Source organism: Bufo bufo, chromosome 8 (assembly GCF_905171765.1).
Source record: "Bufo bufo chromosome 8, aBufBuf1.1, whole genome shotgun sequence".
In the NCBI taxonomy this organism is placed as follows: Eukaryota; Metazoa; Chordata; class Amphibia; order Anura; family Bufonidae; genus Bufo; species Bufo bufo.
The window spans coordinates 13,248,794-13,266,798 of NC_053396.1; the positions used below are offsets into that span (position 1 = coordinate 13,248,794).

Consider the following 18,005-nt stretch of genomic DNA (forward strand, 5'->3'; position numbering starts at 1 on the left):
TTTAAGCCGCTCATCCACGTTTATAGGTATACAGTGACAATTGTAGTTGTCAGCAGAGTTCCCCTTTAATAACACACCCGTGGGGGCAGTACGGCGGGCACTGTCACCCTGTGCCACATCAGCCAGCACAGGTCCTGCATACAATAACACACCCGTGGGGGCAGTACGGCGGGCACTGTCACCCTGTGCCACATCAGCCAGCACAGGTCCTGCATACAATAACACAGCCCTGTACACACCTTGGGGGAGAGAGAGAGGGGGCGTGCCCTGCACCTAGATCCAGCCCCGCCCACCAGATGGGCGTGGCCCGGCGTCTATAAATGCCGCTGCCGCCTCAGGCTCCGCTAGCTGTGGGATTCTGACATCTGATTCCTGAGGACCGAGGGGCCCGTGCTGCCGCTGCTACTAAGGTAATGGCGGCTCTGGGGGCTGGTACTGACTGCTGCCACGTAGGCTGGGCATTAACCCTTCACATGACCGCTGGATTAGGAGAGCACTGGGCCAGTGTAAAGCAGCGGAGAAAGTTCTGTCTGACACGTTGTGATATAACTGGTTGCAGGGCATGATGCCAGGCTGGGGGGGTCATTACAGTGGGTGCCCCATGGAAAAGCCCTTCTGTGCTCCTCATTGTGATGCAAACCTTGACCTGTGCTGAGCTGCAACAGGGGGAACCTATAGACATGTGGATCTATAGGGGGAGCTTATAGCTGTGGGGGAGAGCCTATAGACTGGTGGATCTGTGTGGGGGGGGGGGGGGGAAGAGCCTATAGAGTTCTGAGTGGGAGAGCCTATAGAGTTCTGGGGGGGAGAGCCTATAGACGGGTGGATCTGTGGGGAGGGAGCTTATAGCTGTGGGGGGAGAGCCTATGGACGGGTGGATCTGTGGGGGGGGGAGAGCCTATAGAGTTCTGTGGGGGGGGGGGAGCCTATAGACTGGTGGATCTATAGGGGGAGCTTATAGCTGTGGGGGAGAGCCTATAGACGGGTGGATCTGTGTGGGGGGGGGGGGGGGGAGAGCCTATAGAGTTCTGTGCGGTGGGGGCGAGAGCCTATAGACGGTTGGATCTATAGGGGGAGCTTATAGATGGGTGGAAATGTATATCTGTAGGGGAGGCCAAAGGAGACTCTATAGAAATCTGACTTATCAAGGAGAGAATGGCAGAGCCTATAGAAATGAGGCTTTATAGGGGAGACCTTATAAAACGTGGCTCTAAAGACTTATGTATACCATGAGGGAGTTGCAGATATATATATATTTCTTGCCCTTACTAGCTCTTTAGATGTAGCAGAGCTGAAATGGTCTTTCCTTTATCAAATAGCCCAGCAGTAATAAGAGGAAGCAATATTGAGATCCGTTTCGCCACGTGTGTTAAAATTTCGTCATCTGTTTCTACATCAACCACTTTTGGTTAGATATTGCTCTAGATGCAGACAGATGACAGATGCAGCAGAGCTGAGCTGGTTACAGTATACCCTTCATGGTGATCTTGCTCTGCCAGTTTTCCATAACATTATATGATAACTGGCTGAGCTCTGCTACATGTCTCTGTATCCCTGCTGCTGCATGTGGTGTTTTTGCTTTACAAAGTATCTGGGGGATGGGGGTTTCCTGCAATCCCTTTATTCTCCCTTGTTTTGCTAGACAAGTCTGTGCTGGACACTTGCTGGGGCAGCGCTGGTTAATCCCCCTCCTCCCTTACCTATGGGGAGGGGGGGAGAGATCCGGCTCAAACTTGTAGAACCAGTTTTCCTGTTCTATCTGGGGAGGGGGTAGAGGTTGTCTCCTGCAGGAGATGAGGGCTTAGTACATAGGATGGCTGGCCCCTGCTATCCCTAGGGACAGATGATGGGCGGCTATCTGCTCCCATGTACACATCCAGCTGGTGTTTACCCCAAATTCTGCTTCATCAATGACCTGGTTTAGAAATTCTAACCTTTTTGGGGGTAGGGGGCATGTACTGAATAGGGGGGAGGGGGTTGGTGCCTAGACATCATAAACATCACACATGGATGAGGTTGTCTCCCTCTGGTGGACTGCTCGTTGGCTGTGATGTGGGGCCCCCTCCATTTTGTAAGGGATTCAGAAGGGGGTACTGCGTTAAGGGTATATTCCCACATGCAGTATTTGAATCCTCATGAAGTATAAAGGACAAATCCGGCTTCTCTAGTCTGAAGCCATTCCTGACTGTTCTGGCTCCACGTTCACAGCTCTGCCATGTGGATCGTCTGGTCGGCCTTCCTATTGTTGTAATCCGGTTGAGCCGGTCGTTGTATGACTTTTCCATCACACCACATTGCAGGTGTAAATTGGTTAAAGGGGTATTCCCATCTGGGACAATGGTGGCACATCACTACCATTTCCCCCTTTCTCTAACGGTTTCTTTCCTGTTGCAGATCCCACCATGTCTGTGTCACACAGTTCCAGACTCAACAAGGGGGTGCTAGAGCACTACATGAGGCTGCCCCAGGGGGATATGGTCCAGGTTACGTACATCTGGATTGATGGAACTGGAGAAGGTGTCCGCTGCAAGACAAAGACCTTGGACTACGAACCCAAATCTGTTGAAGGTAAGACACAAAACACTCTCCCCCTCAGTCCTGCTGTGAATGCCATAACATCCCCCCTCCTGTGTACAGCAGGGTCTCCAACCTCAGTTATGGTAGACATCTGGCCTCTGGGTTTGAAGGAGAAATTCCAGTGAAGATTAACCTTTATGTTGGTATTTAGTCCCAGAATGCACCATGAAACAAAGTACCTTAATTGGTTTTTTGGCAAATAACTTTGTCTTGGTTATGACCATGAGAAGTGTCCTGCTTTAAAATGGTGATTTACGATAGGAGTCCTGTATAGGACATTTCCTGCACATGCCTGGTTTTGTACAAGATTGGGGAAAAACCTGGCTGCTCTTCCAAACAAGTGTCTACAGGCCATTTGTGGCACGGCAGCTTCATTGAAGTGACTGGTATGAGCTGCAGTGTTTAACACCACCGATAGGACAGGGGTGGTGCTGCTTTTGGAAGAGAAGCCATGCTTTTCTAACTCTCTACAAACCCTTTAAATAAAGGTCATTTGAGCACCAATTTGTTGGAATGGTCTACTTAAAATAAGCTGATTGCAGAGTGTCCTTCTGGGACCAGGGGTGGGATTCAAATTTTTAACAGGTTCCCTACTCAATGGCGGACACGCGGCGTCACGACACAGGTTTACATATACATACACCATATATATCTATCTTTCAAAATGCAGCTGCTACTGTAATTTTAACTGGATCTGGAGAACCTGAGGGAACTGGCTGAATCCCATGCCTGGATGGGACCATCAGTGATCAGTTGCAATCTGTATGGAAACCTGGCAGGAAGTATTTATTTTTTCCTGTGGTGGCGCTGCAGGAAAACCAAAGTATTGTAGAGTGCCCGGGTGCACCGCCACCTCCATTCAAACAGACTCTTAATTTCTGGGGAGGTTCGAGAGGTTAGACTCCAGCGATCAGATGCTTATTCCTTTATCCTGTAGATTGGGGAGGGGAATAAGTGCTAGTAAGAGATGCCTTTAAGTTGAAGGTTACCAGAGATGTGTAAGTCTACCATTTTGTTTAAGATGCTCTTCCATTTTAGAGATCCCAGAATGGAATTTTGATGGGTCAAGTACTTACCAAGCTGAAGGTTCCAACAGTGACATGTACCTCGTCCCCGTGAAGATGTTCAGAGACCCATTCTGCCTTGACCCCAACAAGCTGGTCATGTGTGAAGTCCTAAAATACAACCGGAAACCAGCAGGTAAGATGTTTTGAGAAGTCTGTCTCTTTAAATTACTCCTCCCTGTAATCTCTGGAGTGGTGTGTTGGCTATGTCCGGGTAGAGTCTGCAGACTGATACCTGCCGTGCCTTATTTCCAGTGTACACAGTAGGGAGCTTTGCTCTGGCAGTGGTTCCTCTTGTGTCAACAACTTCTCATATTCTGCAGAAAACAACCTGCGTCACACATGTAAGAAGATTATGGACATGGTATCTGACCACATCCCGTGGTTTGGCATGGAGCAAGAATACACCTTACTTGGAATCAATGGACACCCATATGGATGGCCTGATCATGGCTTCCCTGGACCACAAGGTAAGGGGCGACAGTGAGCCATGCTGGGTTCTTAACACATTACCATCTGGTCACCAGGCCTTCTGCCATTGGACCATTGTGGCTCTTCCTCATTAGCTGCAGGCTACACATCTGGTCATCTGAGTAGTAAAGGGACTTGTAGATCTTGCAATTCGGCCTCTATTTATTTAAAGTTTGATGTGTAAAATAAGCGTCAATCAGAATGAGGCAGTTACTCATCTCAGGGGCTTCTAAAGGCTAAGAACCAGAATCAAATTTGGTCTTAATGTCCTCTGCTCTTACTTTCCTCAGGACCTTACTATTGTGGTGTTGGAGCTGACAAGGTATATGGCCGAGATATTGTGAGGAGTCATTACAAGGCCTGTCTGTATGCTGGAGTCAAAATCTGTGGAACAAATGCAGAAGTTATGCCATCCCAGGTATGTGATATCAAGTCAATGATCTTTGGAACTTGGTAGAATGTGGATTTTCCACAAAGTTATCACTCAAGTTCTGCAACATCAGTCTTTCCCCTCTAGACCGTCTAGTTTACAACAAGACTGGGTCTCAAACATCTTCTAGTTGGAGTTTCTGAAGAATTGAATCCTACTACAGAAGTTGGCATTGACCTTTTTCTCCTTTCTTACAGTGGGAGTTCCAGGTTGGCCCTTGTGAAGGCATAGACATGGGTGACCATCTGTGGATGTCTCGATTCATTCTCGATACAGTATGTGAAGATTTTGGTGTGGTGGCAACCCTTGACCCCAAACCCATGACTGGAAACTGGAACGGAGCTGGATGTCATACAAACTACAGCACTGCAGAGATGAGGAAGGAGGGTGGCCTAAAGTGAGTCTTCTAAAATATCCTAGATGGTCTTGATTTCATACTGAATGTGGCCAATAGTCTTCCAATAACCTAGGAGCTTAAACACTCCATGTGGCATCACTACCAGTTGCTTCTAAAGCTTCAGATTTCACATGTGGCATGTTTTAATGGCGCCTTTTGATCTAGTGTGTGATATCTAATGGATCAGACTCCCTTGCCATATAATCTGACCATGTCCATTCTTTGTCTTTAGACACATAGAAGATGCCATTGAGAAACTGGGTAAGCGCCATAATTACCACATCTGCGTCTACGACCCACGTGGAGGAAAGGATAACTCTCGACGTCTGACCGGTCAGCATGAAACCTCCAGCATCCACGAGTTCTCAGCTGGTGTGGCGAACCGCGGCGCCAGTATTAGAATTCCCCGCCAGGTTGGACAGGAAGGACTCGGTTACTTTGAAGATCGTCGGCCGGCTGCCAACTGTGACCCATACGCTGTTACTGAAGCCCTTGTGAGGACAACCATACTGAACGAGACTGGCAGTGAAACTAAAGACTACTGGAAAAATTAACCTGGGGGCCGGATCCGCAGCTAATATTCCATCCATATGTCCTAATTCTTCCGGAGTCTGTTTTTAAGAAATGGTTTTATTTTTGTCTACACTACTTGATGTTTTTATCTGAAGTGCCTTCCAGTTTGGAAGGGTAAAGGGGCATTAACCCAACTGTGGATGGAGGGCTGAATAATATTCCGTTCCCATATTGACAGTACGGGTTTATATACGAATCTGCCGCTGTACAATGAGTGCCATACTTATGGCACTAGTGATAACTAATGTTCTAAACTGCAGGCAGTGTGATGGGTTGGGGGGTTGAATAACAAAATCAAAGATACCTCAAGATGAGATTGGGTCCCTAAACAGCTTAAGGGGCCAATGAATTGCATGCCCTCTGGCCTGGGAGGGATGGGGTCTTGGGTATAAACCTATGACTTTTTATTATGTGACTGTCAATTTTTTTTATTGAATGATTGATTAAAGAAACCAGGTATGTTTTATGTTGTGGTGTCCTTAATATAACTGAGTAGTCATGGCAAGCATCCAGACCTCAAGTGAGCCCCAAATGACTTGTGTTTCACTTCATTAACATCTTCAGTAGCATCACTGAGCTATTTCTTTGGCTGTACCCATAGACTTGCTCATTAGAGGGGTATCGGATCCTCCCAAATGACTGCACCACTGCAGGTTGTTCCCTTTGACCTTCTTGGGACAGGAAATGAGCTAAAAGGCACCTTCACTGCTCAGGACCGATGTGGAGGTCTCTGCTTTAGGGAGGAAGACTTTCTACAAGATGCCCTTAAAGGTTTTCTGTCATCAAAAAATCGTTATGTAGCCGGCTGACATTAGCCATGTGCTAATGTCAGCCGAACATAACTGACTTGTATCTTCCTGCTGCCGTTAGCGCTAAATAATGACTTTTCTCATATGCTAATGAGCCACTAGGTGCTAGTGGGATGTTGCTGCAGCACCTAGAGGCTCTGTCCTCAGTTTGGCATGCCCTTGTATTGGTGATTGACATCCTCTTTCTCCTCTGTGCCTGTAAAATCCCGCGCTGTCATGTTTAGGATTTGCTGCCTCACTGTGCCTGCACTGAATTCTAAACTGGACGGCGCAGGTGCAGGATTTTATGGGCACAGAGTAGAAAGAGGATGTCAATCAGATACAAGGGCATGCCAAATGGTGAGAGGACAGAGCCTTTAGGCGCTAGCCCAACTAGCACCTAGAGGCTCATTAGCATATTACAAAAGTCATTATTTAGTGCTAACGGCGGCAGGCAGGAAGATACAAGTCAGTTATGTTCTGCTGCCATTAGCACATCGCTAATGTCAGCCAGCTACATAATGATTTTCCATTTCATCCACCATGATGGCTTAACCTGGAGATTGACCCCTTGACCTCTGTAGGGGCAGGAACACAGTGTTTAAAAGGCCACCACCCACTCTCACCCTAAGTGTTTCCTGTCCCTATGGGTGCACCTCAGAGCTTCTGTGGGAGGTGAAGAATATCACCCTTTTGTTTATTTTAAATACCTTATGGGATTTTTATTTTTTTATCCATTCCCTCTGACCGCTCAGTCCAAAGCTGGGCAGAGGAAGACATATGGAGCTGTATCCTGTTCCTGTCCAGCAGGGTCCTCCTGCACGCAGACCCCTGTGAAGCCACAGCGCTGTGCTCTGGCAGGAGGCTGAGGGGCGGAGCTAGGAACCGGGTCATGCGCAATGATGACGTCAGATGCCACACCAGCACTTAGAGGCGGCAGTTTAAAGGGACTACTGCTGTTTCCAGAGTGAGGTTCTTGATGTTGGCCCCTGATACCCCAGCAGACCAAATGGTTCATTCAGATGCCCCCTTGGCTACTCCAACCGCGAGTTCCCCTGTGGGGAGGAAAATGTGTATCATCATGTCATGCTAACTGTTAATAGTCCACTGATACCTAGTTGCTCCTCTTTTAGGGAGTAAAGGCAAAGGTCCCTAGATGTGCTACTTGTGGCAAGAGACTACCTGAAAATCACAAAAAGAAGCTCTGCCAAGCCTGCATTAACGAGCTTGTAAAAGAGGAGCAACCGTCCATACTTATAGAAGTTAAATCAATGATCCAGAGCAAAATAAAATCCTCTCTGATCTGCCCTTCCTACTCCATCTGCAAAAAAATCTAAGGTGTCCGCTCCATCCTCCTCTGAATCAGAGGACATGGACGAGGAGGCTTCCACTTCTAGACAGAACGTAGACGCGCTATCAGAGGGAGAACTAGTGGAAGACAGTAAAAAATACTTATTTTCATCTGAGAATATGGAGGAGTTATTGGGCGCCATGGGCATTGAACAAAAACCTTGATCAGTCCAAGATGAAATGTTTGGGGGGACTCAGAGCCAAAAAATCTAAAGTGTTCCCAGTAAACGAAAACTAAAAAGATATGATCATGGATGAATGGACGGATCCAGAGAGTTCAAAAACAGATGATTGTTTGATCCAACCGATGTAAAGATATTTAACGAAACTCCGAAAATCGACGTCCAGGTAGCGAAAGTAGTCAAGAAAACCTCCCTTCCATTCGAGGACTCCTCTCAATTACAGGATCCGATGGAAAGGAAGGCGGATTCTCTCCTAAAAAAATGTTGGGAAGCATCCATGTTCGGTATAAAAATGAACATAGCTGCAACCTCCGTAGCTAGGTCAATGTATTTTTGGCTTAGCGAACTGGAAAACCATATTAAAAATAAGACCCGAGAGAGGAAATCCTATTCTATCCCTCTCCTCAAATCGGCCACAGCATTTTTGGAGGATGTCTCAGCTGAGTCCGAGAGGTTCGCCGCCAAGGATGCTGCCTCTCAAATTCCGCAAGGAGGGCCCTGTGGATGAAATCTTGGGGAGGGGATAGAACGTCAAAAGCAAAATTATGTTCTATCGCCTTTTCAGGGGAATACGTTTTTGGTCCCGTACTGGATTCCATCCTCAAAAAAGCAGCAGACAAAAAGAAAGGATTCCCTGACGAAAATAAAAAGAAGCCCTTTCGTTCCTTTAACACCCAATCCAGGTCCTGTAGGGGGAAAGGAAAAACAGGTAGGTGGAGTTACCAAAAAGGGGGCAAAGGCAGATGGTTCCTTCTCAACCCCCAAAACAAACAGTCTGACAAACAATGACGCCAGCGTGGGGGGAAGGTTGAGGAAATTTCTATCCCACTGGGAAACCGTGACCCAGAACCCCTGGGCCTTGGATATCTTAAAAAACGGTTACCGAATAGAATTTTCCTCAGCCCCTTCAAAAAATTTCCGGATAACCTCCCACAGCCCAAATGTTCTAGGAAGGATTTGGCAGGGGGTCCTACAGTTAACAGAGTCAGGAGTGGTGGTAAAAAGTCCCCAGTTCAGAAGAAGGAAGGGGTTATTATTCAAACCTGTTTTTGAATAATTCCATTGTAGATGGAAACAGATCCATTGTAATCTATAACGACCATCATTTCTATAATCAAAGAAGGAGATTACATGACGTCCATAGATTTGAAGGACGCTTATTATCACGTCCCCATACACGAAAACGCGCAAAAGTTCCTCAGGTTTGCACTGATGCACAGCACCGGAGTGGTAAACCACTTCCAGTTCACTGCTTACCCTTCGGAATTTCTTCTGCCCCAAGGGTTTTCACAAAGCTAGTAGTGGAAATGATCTCTCCTCTCAGATCAGAAGGAATAAAAATCTTTCCGTACCTAGACGACTTCCACATTCTGGGAAACTCAGAGTCAGAGGCGTCCAGTCACACCAGTTACCTGATTCGCAGATTTTCAGAGATGGGATGGATAATAAATCTGAAAAAAATCTTGTCTGGTCCCATCCACCAAGATGAAATTCCTGGGGGTACTTCTAGATTCAGTAACTCAGACGACATCCCTTCCTCAAGAAAAACTAATAGCCTTCAGAGAAAAAACTAAAAAATTTCAGTGCCAAGCCCAGTGCTCTATCCGCAATGCCATAAATCTCTTGGGAATAATGACCTCCTGCATCACATCAGTATCGTGTTCTCAGGCTCATACCAGGATAACCCAATCCTGGATCCTGAAAAATTGGGGGAAAAAACAGTCCTCTCTAGAAAAAAGAATAGCCACCCCCATTCACGTAAAGTCAGATTTGAATTGGTGGACGGAAAAGAGGAATCTGTCAAGGGGCGTACCCTGGATAAAAAATCCAGAGATCCAGGTGTTCACAGACACAAGCGGTACAGGATGGGGGGCAAGGGTAAGCTCCTCATACTGACTAATCACAATAATGGGTAGCTTATTAATACTTAACGTTTAATTGTATCAAAAATTAAATTAATAGGCCCTTAATATATAGATTAAAAATCTATGCTGAGTGCAATTGGAGTGCTGCTTGTAACTCTCCTAGTAGCGGATGCCAATTAGGAGGAAAAAGGGGACCAAAAATGAGGAAGGGGATAGTAATATGGATAGACTGAGGAGAAAGGATGCACAGTAAGAGGGACACACTGCTGGGTCACAAGCCCTAGGAGTCCCTAACTAACGCTACTTACCACCCTAAAAAAAAAGGAAGGGCATAAGATACAGACTGACAAACAACAAATATACAGTGAACTATGCTAACTGTTTATAATGAGGTCTAAATTAGCATAGTCCTCTGGGATCAATGATAGAACCCGTTATAGGTGAAATAAATTTGGGACATTTATTTCACCTATAACGGGTTCTATCATTGACCCCAGAGGACTATGCTAATTTAGACCTCATTATAAACAGTTAGCATAGTTCACTGTATATTTGTTGTTTGTCAGTCTGTATCTTATGCCCTTCCTTTTTTCTGATTCAGTTTGTTTTCCCTTAGATTTAGGGACCACACTCTATCTTTCGGACAAAGCTGGGCAGTCTATGTCTAGGTAGGGGAACGAAGGGCTATTGATAGGACATAGGGTGGTAAGTAGCGTTAGTTAGGGACTCCTAGGGCTTGTGACCCAGCAGTGTGTCCCTCTTACTGTGCATCCTTTCTCCTCAGTCTATCCATATTACTATCCCCTTCCTCATTTTTGGTCCCCTTTTTCCTCCTAATTGGCATCCGCTACTAGGAGAGTTACAAGCAGCACTCCAATTGCACTCAGCATAGATTTTTAATCTATATATTAAGGGCCTATTAATTTAATTTTTGATACAATTAAACGTTAAGTATTAATAAGCTACCCATTATTGTGATTAGTCATTGGATTAAAGGGTTTAGCCCACTACATTAGCATCGGTCTGATCAAACCTTCATTTTGATTGTGTTAATTGAGTAGGCTCCTCATACTACCAAGGCAGATGGTCAGATGACATAAAAATAAAATCGTCAAACTACCGAGAGCTAAGGGCGATCTGGGAGACGCTAAAAGCATCCCAGAAAGTGGTACTTGGAAAACACCTGTAGATACTTTCCGACAACGTGACAGCAGTAGCATACTTAAATCACCAGGGAGGCACGAGATCCCCAAGCCTAAAAGACCTGGCGGAGAAAATATTATGGCGGAAAAGAATGTATTCTCCATCACAGCAATCCATTTAAAAGGTACAGAAAATGTACAAGCAGACTTCCTCAGCAGGAAGTCCATAGACCCTGGGGAATGGTCCCTAGGTCCAGAGGTGTTGCGACAGATCTCCAGAAGGTGGGGAACACCTCAGATAGACCTCTTCGCAGCAAGGAAAAAACGCAAAGGTAGGACTCTTTTGCTCCCTAAACCCCAGGGAAAAGCCTTGGGCGGTGGACGCCTTCTCGATCAGGTGGACCTGGGATCTCGCCAATGCGTTTCCTCCTTGGGCGTTAATTCCCCGGGTACTACAAAAGATAAGGTCCGACCCAGTAACAGTGATCCTAGTGGTCCCATACTGGACAAAAAGAAACTGGTTTCCGATCTTAAAGGAATTAGTGGTCCGAAAGGGTTATCAATACCCTCCAATCCAGAAGGAAAATGGTCACCTCCGCGATATATCTCAAAATCTGACGAAAATACTGCAGCTGGCTGGGTCAAAACCCTCCAGTAAATTCTCACCAAGCATCGAAAAGATTCTTGATTTTCTCCAGAAGGGGCTGGATTTGGGTCTAGGACCCAGTACGCCTAAAGTACAGATCTCTGCCTTAGGGGCATACTATGATACAGACCGGGCCAGCCATAGATGGGTAAGAAGATTTGTAAGAGCCGCCTCGAGATTAAGGCCATCTATAACCCCAAGGAACCCTCAGTGGGACTTAAACCCGGGTCTTGAAAGGTTTAATGAAACCACCCTTTACCCCTGTGCAGGACATTTCAGTCAAGCACCTGACGCTCTAGGCGGCCTTCCTAATAGCCATAACATCAGCTAGACGTCTAGGAGAGATCCAGGCGTCTCCTGTCGGGAACCCTATCTTTCTATATTTTCCAATAAAATAGTGTTGAGGTTGGATCCAGGATTCCTTCCAAAAGTCGTTTCAGACTTTCATAGAGACCAGGAGATTGTCCTTCCGACATTCCCTAAAGATGTGACAAGTACATCTGAGGATCAATACCAACTCCTGGATGTCCGGGATACTGTCATACAATACCTAGTGGCAACAAAGGAATTCAGGAAAGAGGATAATCTTCTCGTTCAGTTTGCTGGTCCAAACAAAGGGAAGAAGGCATCCAAGGCCTCCATTGGGCGCTGGCTCAAATCCACTATATCCTGCTACCAGACATCAGGTCTTAATAGTCCTACAGATATAACGGCCCATTCCACAAGAGCTATGGCCTCCTCATAGGCAGAAAAGGGAGGTGTTTCCTTAGGTAAAATCTGCAAAGCAGCTATCTGGTCCAGTATTAATACTTTTATTAAGCACTATCGTATTAATGTTTTGGCTACTGCTGACTTGACCTTCTAAGCTACAGCCCACGCAGTTAAAGGGGTTGCACACTCATTTCCATGACCTGTCAGAGTAGCCAGATTCGCGTTGGTAATCCCTAGGTGTGAGGGGCGGATCTTCATCCAGCAGACGTCTGCAGCGTATGTCTGCTGGATGAAAGCCAGAGCAGAGGGTCTAGGTGCAAATGGCGACAAGACAACAAAGTCTTGTCGCCATTTTGCAATTCTAAGTCACATCTGGAGCACTGGCGTCCGCATATTGCAGATCTGCAAAACAAAACGGATGACATCTGAATGGCATCTATTTCTTTGCGGATCTATTGTAACAATGTCTATCCTTGTCCGCCAAACGGACAATTTCTATCTTTTTTGCGGGGCTACGTAAGGGACATACGGACACGGAAACAAAATACGTTTGTGTGAATGTAGCCTAAAGGTGTATTCACACGCATCAGATTTGTTATAGAAATTTCTGTGACCAAAACGCACTTCCAATCATTTGAATGGGGTTGTTCCTGCAGCAGATGCATAGTTTACTGCCTTCAGTTGAATGGGACAGTCACAGAAATGTCTCCAATAAATCTGCCACGTGTGAACACACCCTGACACCAGAATTACTGTAAAGGATTTACTAAGAACTAAGGAGGTTCATCAAACTGGTGTAAAGTAGAACTGGCTGAGTTGCCCATAGCAACCAGATTCTACCTTTCATTTTCCGAAGGAGCTGTGAAAAATGAAAGGGGGAATCTGATTAGTTGCTATGGGCAACTCAGCCAGTTCTACTTCACACCAGTTTGATAAATGACCCCCTAAGGGTTTTTCTAGAGTCATAAAACCTTCATAAGGTTGTATGCAGGTTTCAGTGTATTATGCGGCAGTGCACACATCACCGCTGAGGTGCACCAAAAACTGCAGGTGTCCAGCCTAAACAGTCACCCCCAATTATTCCACCAGACGAGAACATTTTGAGGCGTCATATCCTCTGTGCGGCATCTGGAGCTGTCGCCGACTCTTCTCGTGTCCCGGTGTGAGCGCGGCGGCCCGTACTTTAGCGGTCACCAGGAAGACGGCGCGGAGGAGGGAGAGGAGAGCGGACACCGCAGACCCGGCACACACCGGGCCATCCTCTGTTATCACCTCCTGGCCATTCACCTTACTGCCAGGCAGCATAACGACCCTGACCACAGCGCCCCCTGCAGGCAGGCGCTTACAGATATCCCTCAGTATTTCCCGCCACTGGCACTGTAATTCTGGCTAGCACAGGAAGAATATCAGTCCGAAGCGAACAGTCCGGTCGTGGGGAGGCTGTGGCCGGTCTGGGACCGGTTTCTCCCCCTTGCAGTGGTTGTCATGTTTCGGGGGTTCCATGCTGCAAGGCCCCCTGTTTAAATCTGCAGAGCAGGGGAGGGTCTAGGTGCAAATGGCGACAAGACAACAAAGTCTTGTTGCCATTTTGCGAATCTAGGTCGCATTGGCAACCATTTTGGTCACCATCTGGAGCCCTGCATCCATTCTACCGGCATTATTTTTTAACACTGAACTTAACACATTTCTTACAATTCTGGTTTGTCTTTCCCAAGCTCCTCCTGTATGGCTTGCATGTGGAGCATTCATGTGAAAATCACACTGTTTCTCTAACAAATACTCAGTTACTTTTATTTTATCAATCTCTTTTAGAGCTTTTTTTCAATTCGTTCTTTGCGCTGACAAAATTAGATCCTTGGTCATATCTAAGCTCTCTGACAGTACCTCTAATGGCTATGAAACATCTCAAGGTGTTGATGAATGTGTCAGTTGACACATCTTTGAACATTTCTAGGTGAATTGTTCTGGAGCTTAGACATGTAAATATTAGTCTATATCTCTTGTACTCCTTGCGGTTCTGTTTGGTGATGAATGGGCCAAAACAATCCATTCCGCTATAAAGAAATGGTGGTGATGGGTTTACACGATCTGCCGGTAAATCTGCCATTCTTTGTTCTTCTGTAGGCCTACGTGCCTTTCTGCAGACTACACATTTACTTATAGACTTTGCTATAACTTTGCTTCCTTTCACAATCCAGTAACCACCTTCTCTCAAACAGCTTCGGGTAAAGCTTCTTCCTTGATGCAAGGATTTGTTGTGGTAGTGATCAATAATCAATCTTGTGAAGGTAGAGTTTTTGGGTAGAGTTGCTGGATGCTTCACTCTGCTAGGTAACGATGCATTTTCCAGTCTACCTCCCACCTTCAGTATACCATCCTGCAGAACAAGATTCAGCTTGTACAATGGGTGGTTGTTGGGAAGCCTTTTAGGTTCTTGATGAAGTCTCTTCAACTCTTTACTGTAGAATCTCTGTAGAATGAGTCTTATGACTGTTTCTTCGGCTTTCATTCTTTCTTCTACATTCAACAATTCCTTCTTTCTGATTCCCTTTGTCAAACGTTGAATTCGAGCTACTACGTTTATGACTGTATTCCATTTTCAACATCTGGCTAGTCTTTCAAGTATGTCATCTTGACACTTGGCAGCAGTACTTAATGTTTGTACAACTTTTACTTCTGGATCACCCATAGATAATTCTGTGTAACCTTTACTGGGCGCGATTTTATTTTCCCAAAGGAACTCTGGACCTGTGAACCAATTTGAATTTTTCAATTCTGGTACATTCAGGCATCTTGAAGCATGGTCTGCTGGGTTATGCTTTGTGTCAATGCAATGCCAATGTTATTTCCCAAATTTTCTGAACTCTGTTTGCGACAAAGATGTGGAATCTTTAAGCTTCATTATTTATGTATCCTAGGACAACTTGTGAGTCTGTTAAAAAATATTCTTCATCTATTTTTAACTCCAATTCTTCTCTCAGAAACTTGCTTACTGATGCTGAAACTACAGCTGCAGTCAGTTCAAGTCTTGGTATTGTCTGAATACTGGTAGGAGCAACTCTGGCCTTTCCCATAATCAGGGCACAGTGTATCTTTTCGTCTCCTATCACTCTGATGTAGGAGCACTGACCATAACCATAACTACTGGCATCTGAAAAGTAATGAAGTTATATTTTCTTGTACTTTCTGAAATCATGAGGTACAAAACATCTGGGTATCTGAACTTCTCTCAAGTTTTGCAAGTCTCTTATCCAACTCTCCCACCTTGGCCTCAAATTTTCAGGTATGGGTTCATCCCATCCTAACTTCTGTCTGCATAATTATTGCAGTATTTCTCTTGCTTTGAGGATCATTAGGGCCCAATGGATCAAATATAGAAGCCACTGTAGAAAGAATGGTACGTCTAGTTGCAACTTTCTCTTAAATAGATACTTCAAAGAAGAACTTGTCATTCTCTATATTCCATCCCAATCCAAGTACGTTCTGAACTTGAAGATGATCTTAATTGAGATCTACATTCTTCATTGTTGATGCACGTTCAGAGTCTCTGTTGTTTGAGATGAATTCTTGAAGGCGCAGGTTTCCTCTTGCACCTAACACTTGGCTTTCTTTCACTAGTTTGATTGCAGATTCTGTGGACTCTAGACATCATCTACATAAAAGTTTTTCTTCTGAAAATTTGCTGCTGATGTGCAATCCTTTTCATTCTGATTGGCCAGGTACTTCATACCATAATTGGCGCAACCTGGAGACGATGCTGCTCCAATCAAGTGTACTTTTATTCTGTATTCTGCTGGCTCTGTATCTGTATCTCCGTCCTCCCACCATAGAAACCTCATGAAGTCTCTATCTTCATTCTTCACATGAAACTGGTGGAACATCTTTTCAACGTCACACATGACCACTACGGGATACTTTTTGAACCTACAGATTACTCCAGGCAGAGTGTGGTTAGATCTGGTCCTTTTAGTAGATGATCATTCAATAAAACACCATCGTACTTTGCTGAGCAATCAAATACTACTCAAATCTTATCTGATTTCTTTGAGTGGTAAACACCTTAATGTGGGATGTACCACACTTCTCCTTCTTTAGGTTGGTTATTAACTTTCTCTGCATGTCCTTCTTCAAGGATGCCTTCCATGAATTTCAAATAATCATTCTTAAGTTTGGGATCTCTTCCCATCTTTTTCTTCAAACATTTCAATCTTGCTAGGGCAAGATTTTTGTCATTTGGCAGACGAGGTCATTCTCTATTCTCTTTTCTTTAGAACTTATGTCTGCAAAGTCAGATTCAAGGATCTTAATTACTTTTGCTGGACTTATAGTTGGTAACTCTTGGACAGATATTCAATGACACAATCCTGTCACCTGTCTTGAGTTTGCAATTTGCTGTTTTCCTCCAACAACACCCGATCCTAGATCAGTTTTAACAGCATAGGGTTCACCCTTTCTTCCTGTGATTACCTTTCGCGGTACCAAGGTTTCGGGACAATCGTAGCCTATCAACAGTCCAACACCGAACTCCTTCAGCGGGGACATGGCTGTTTCACCGGTATGTATGCGATCTCGATCTAGAGGTATATTGTCTTTTGTATAAGCTGGAGGTAGATCTAATGTAACGTTTAAATAAAGTCCTCTAACTCTCAGTCCTTTGACTGTTCACTAATGTGTCTCTCCCCGTCATTGTGGTGAGTTTGAGCTTCACTGGTTCTGTAGCCACTTGTAATTTCTTGCAGATTTCTTGATCAATAAAGGTGACGTCACTCTGGGCATCCAGTAGCGCATAGGTGTAAACCATCTTGTTCCTCTTTTTAGGATTTGAAATGCACACTGGTACAACCATTGATGTGCCGTTGTTTTCTCCTTCCCCCACTCTGCAAGAGAATACCAATACTTTCTTTTCTTCCTTAGTATCTTTAGGTATTGAGGACTTATCTTTCTTTGGAAGTTCCTCATGTAGTGGTGTAGGATGGTGCCCTTTGCAAACGCTGCACGTGGCCTTTTTCTTACACTCCTTAGTAACATGGCCTTTTCTTAGACAACCGAAACACAGTTGGTTATCAAGTACAAATTTTTTCTTTTCTTCTGGGGACTTCTCCTTCAATTGTTGCCACTTATGTACGGAGTGGTTCTCTCCACAGAACATACATTTGAAGGTAGTCTGAAGATTTTTCGGTTCTGTCTCTCTCTACTGATCCCAGTAGTGACTTTGAACTTGCTCTCGTAGGTATCTGGACCTTTAGCTGCTGTGTTGGTTGCAAAGCTAGTTGCTCTTGCACGTCTTATCTCTCTTGCAGGCCTTTTTTCTAAGGATTTTAAGACATAAATGATGTTACTGGATTACAAGCTATCCATGCTATTAATTAGCATCCTGTGGTTTTCTAGATAGTCGTTCAGTACTTCCAGTCCTTGAACATGTGGGATGGCATTGCTGCATGCTTGCAGGAAGTCACCATACTTTTGGAGTCTGAAGTGTTCTTTAGGACCTATCTTAGGCCAGTTATTCAGTTTCTCTCTTTGTACTAAGAAGGGATGACCATATCTTGCATTCAATTTTTCCCAAGCTTGCTTGTAGGCTTCGTCTTTTCTACAGAAGTTACCTTCAAGAACTTCCTTGGCTTCTCCACCAACATATCTCTGAAGGTAGAATAACTTGTCAACTGGACTGAAGCAATGATGCTCAATGATCATTTCAAAACTTGCCTTCCACTCTATGAACTTCAGTACGTCTCCTGAAATCACAGCAGTTTCCGGAACTGGATGTCTAGCTAGGACTGTTCTGTTATCTTGCTGGGACAATGGTTTC

General features: G+C 45.0%; 2 protein-coding genes across 3 annotated transcripts in view; both read left to right on the top strand.

Moving 5' to 3' along the window:
• The first annotated feature begins 315 nt into the window (after positions 1-315).
• On the top strand, positions 316-5,978 carry LOC121009384 (glutamine synthetase). Of its 2 annotated transcripts, XM_040442471.1 has the most exons (7): positions 316-412; positions 2,392-2,568; positions 3,616-3,777; positions 3,965-4,111; positions 4,403-4,530; positions 4,740-4,939; positions 5,172-5,499. In XM_040442471.1, exons 2-7 carry the CDS (start codon positions 2,403-2,405, stop codon positions 5,491-5,493), a joined length of 1,125 nt encoding a protein of 374 aa, XP_040298405.1. In that variant the 5' UTR covers positions 316-412; positions 2,392-2,402; the 3' UTR covers positions 5,494-5,499. The 2 variants fall into 2 exon arrangements, with proteins under 2 accessions (XP_040298405.1, XP_040298406.1); XM_040442472.1 differs by lacking the exon at positions 316-412 and having other exon boundaries at positions 2,403-2,568; positions 5,172-5,978.
• LOC121009385 (glutamine synthetase-like) overlaps positions 333-18,005 on the top strand; it is a 122,119-nt gene continuing 104,446 nt past the window's right edge. The window contains exon 1 of the mRNA XM_040442473.1: positions 333-410. The gene's annotated coding sequence lies outside the window, so the exon portion shown is untranslated. The remainder of the gene's footprint in view (positions 411-18,005) is intronic.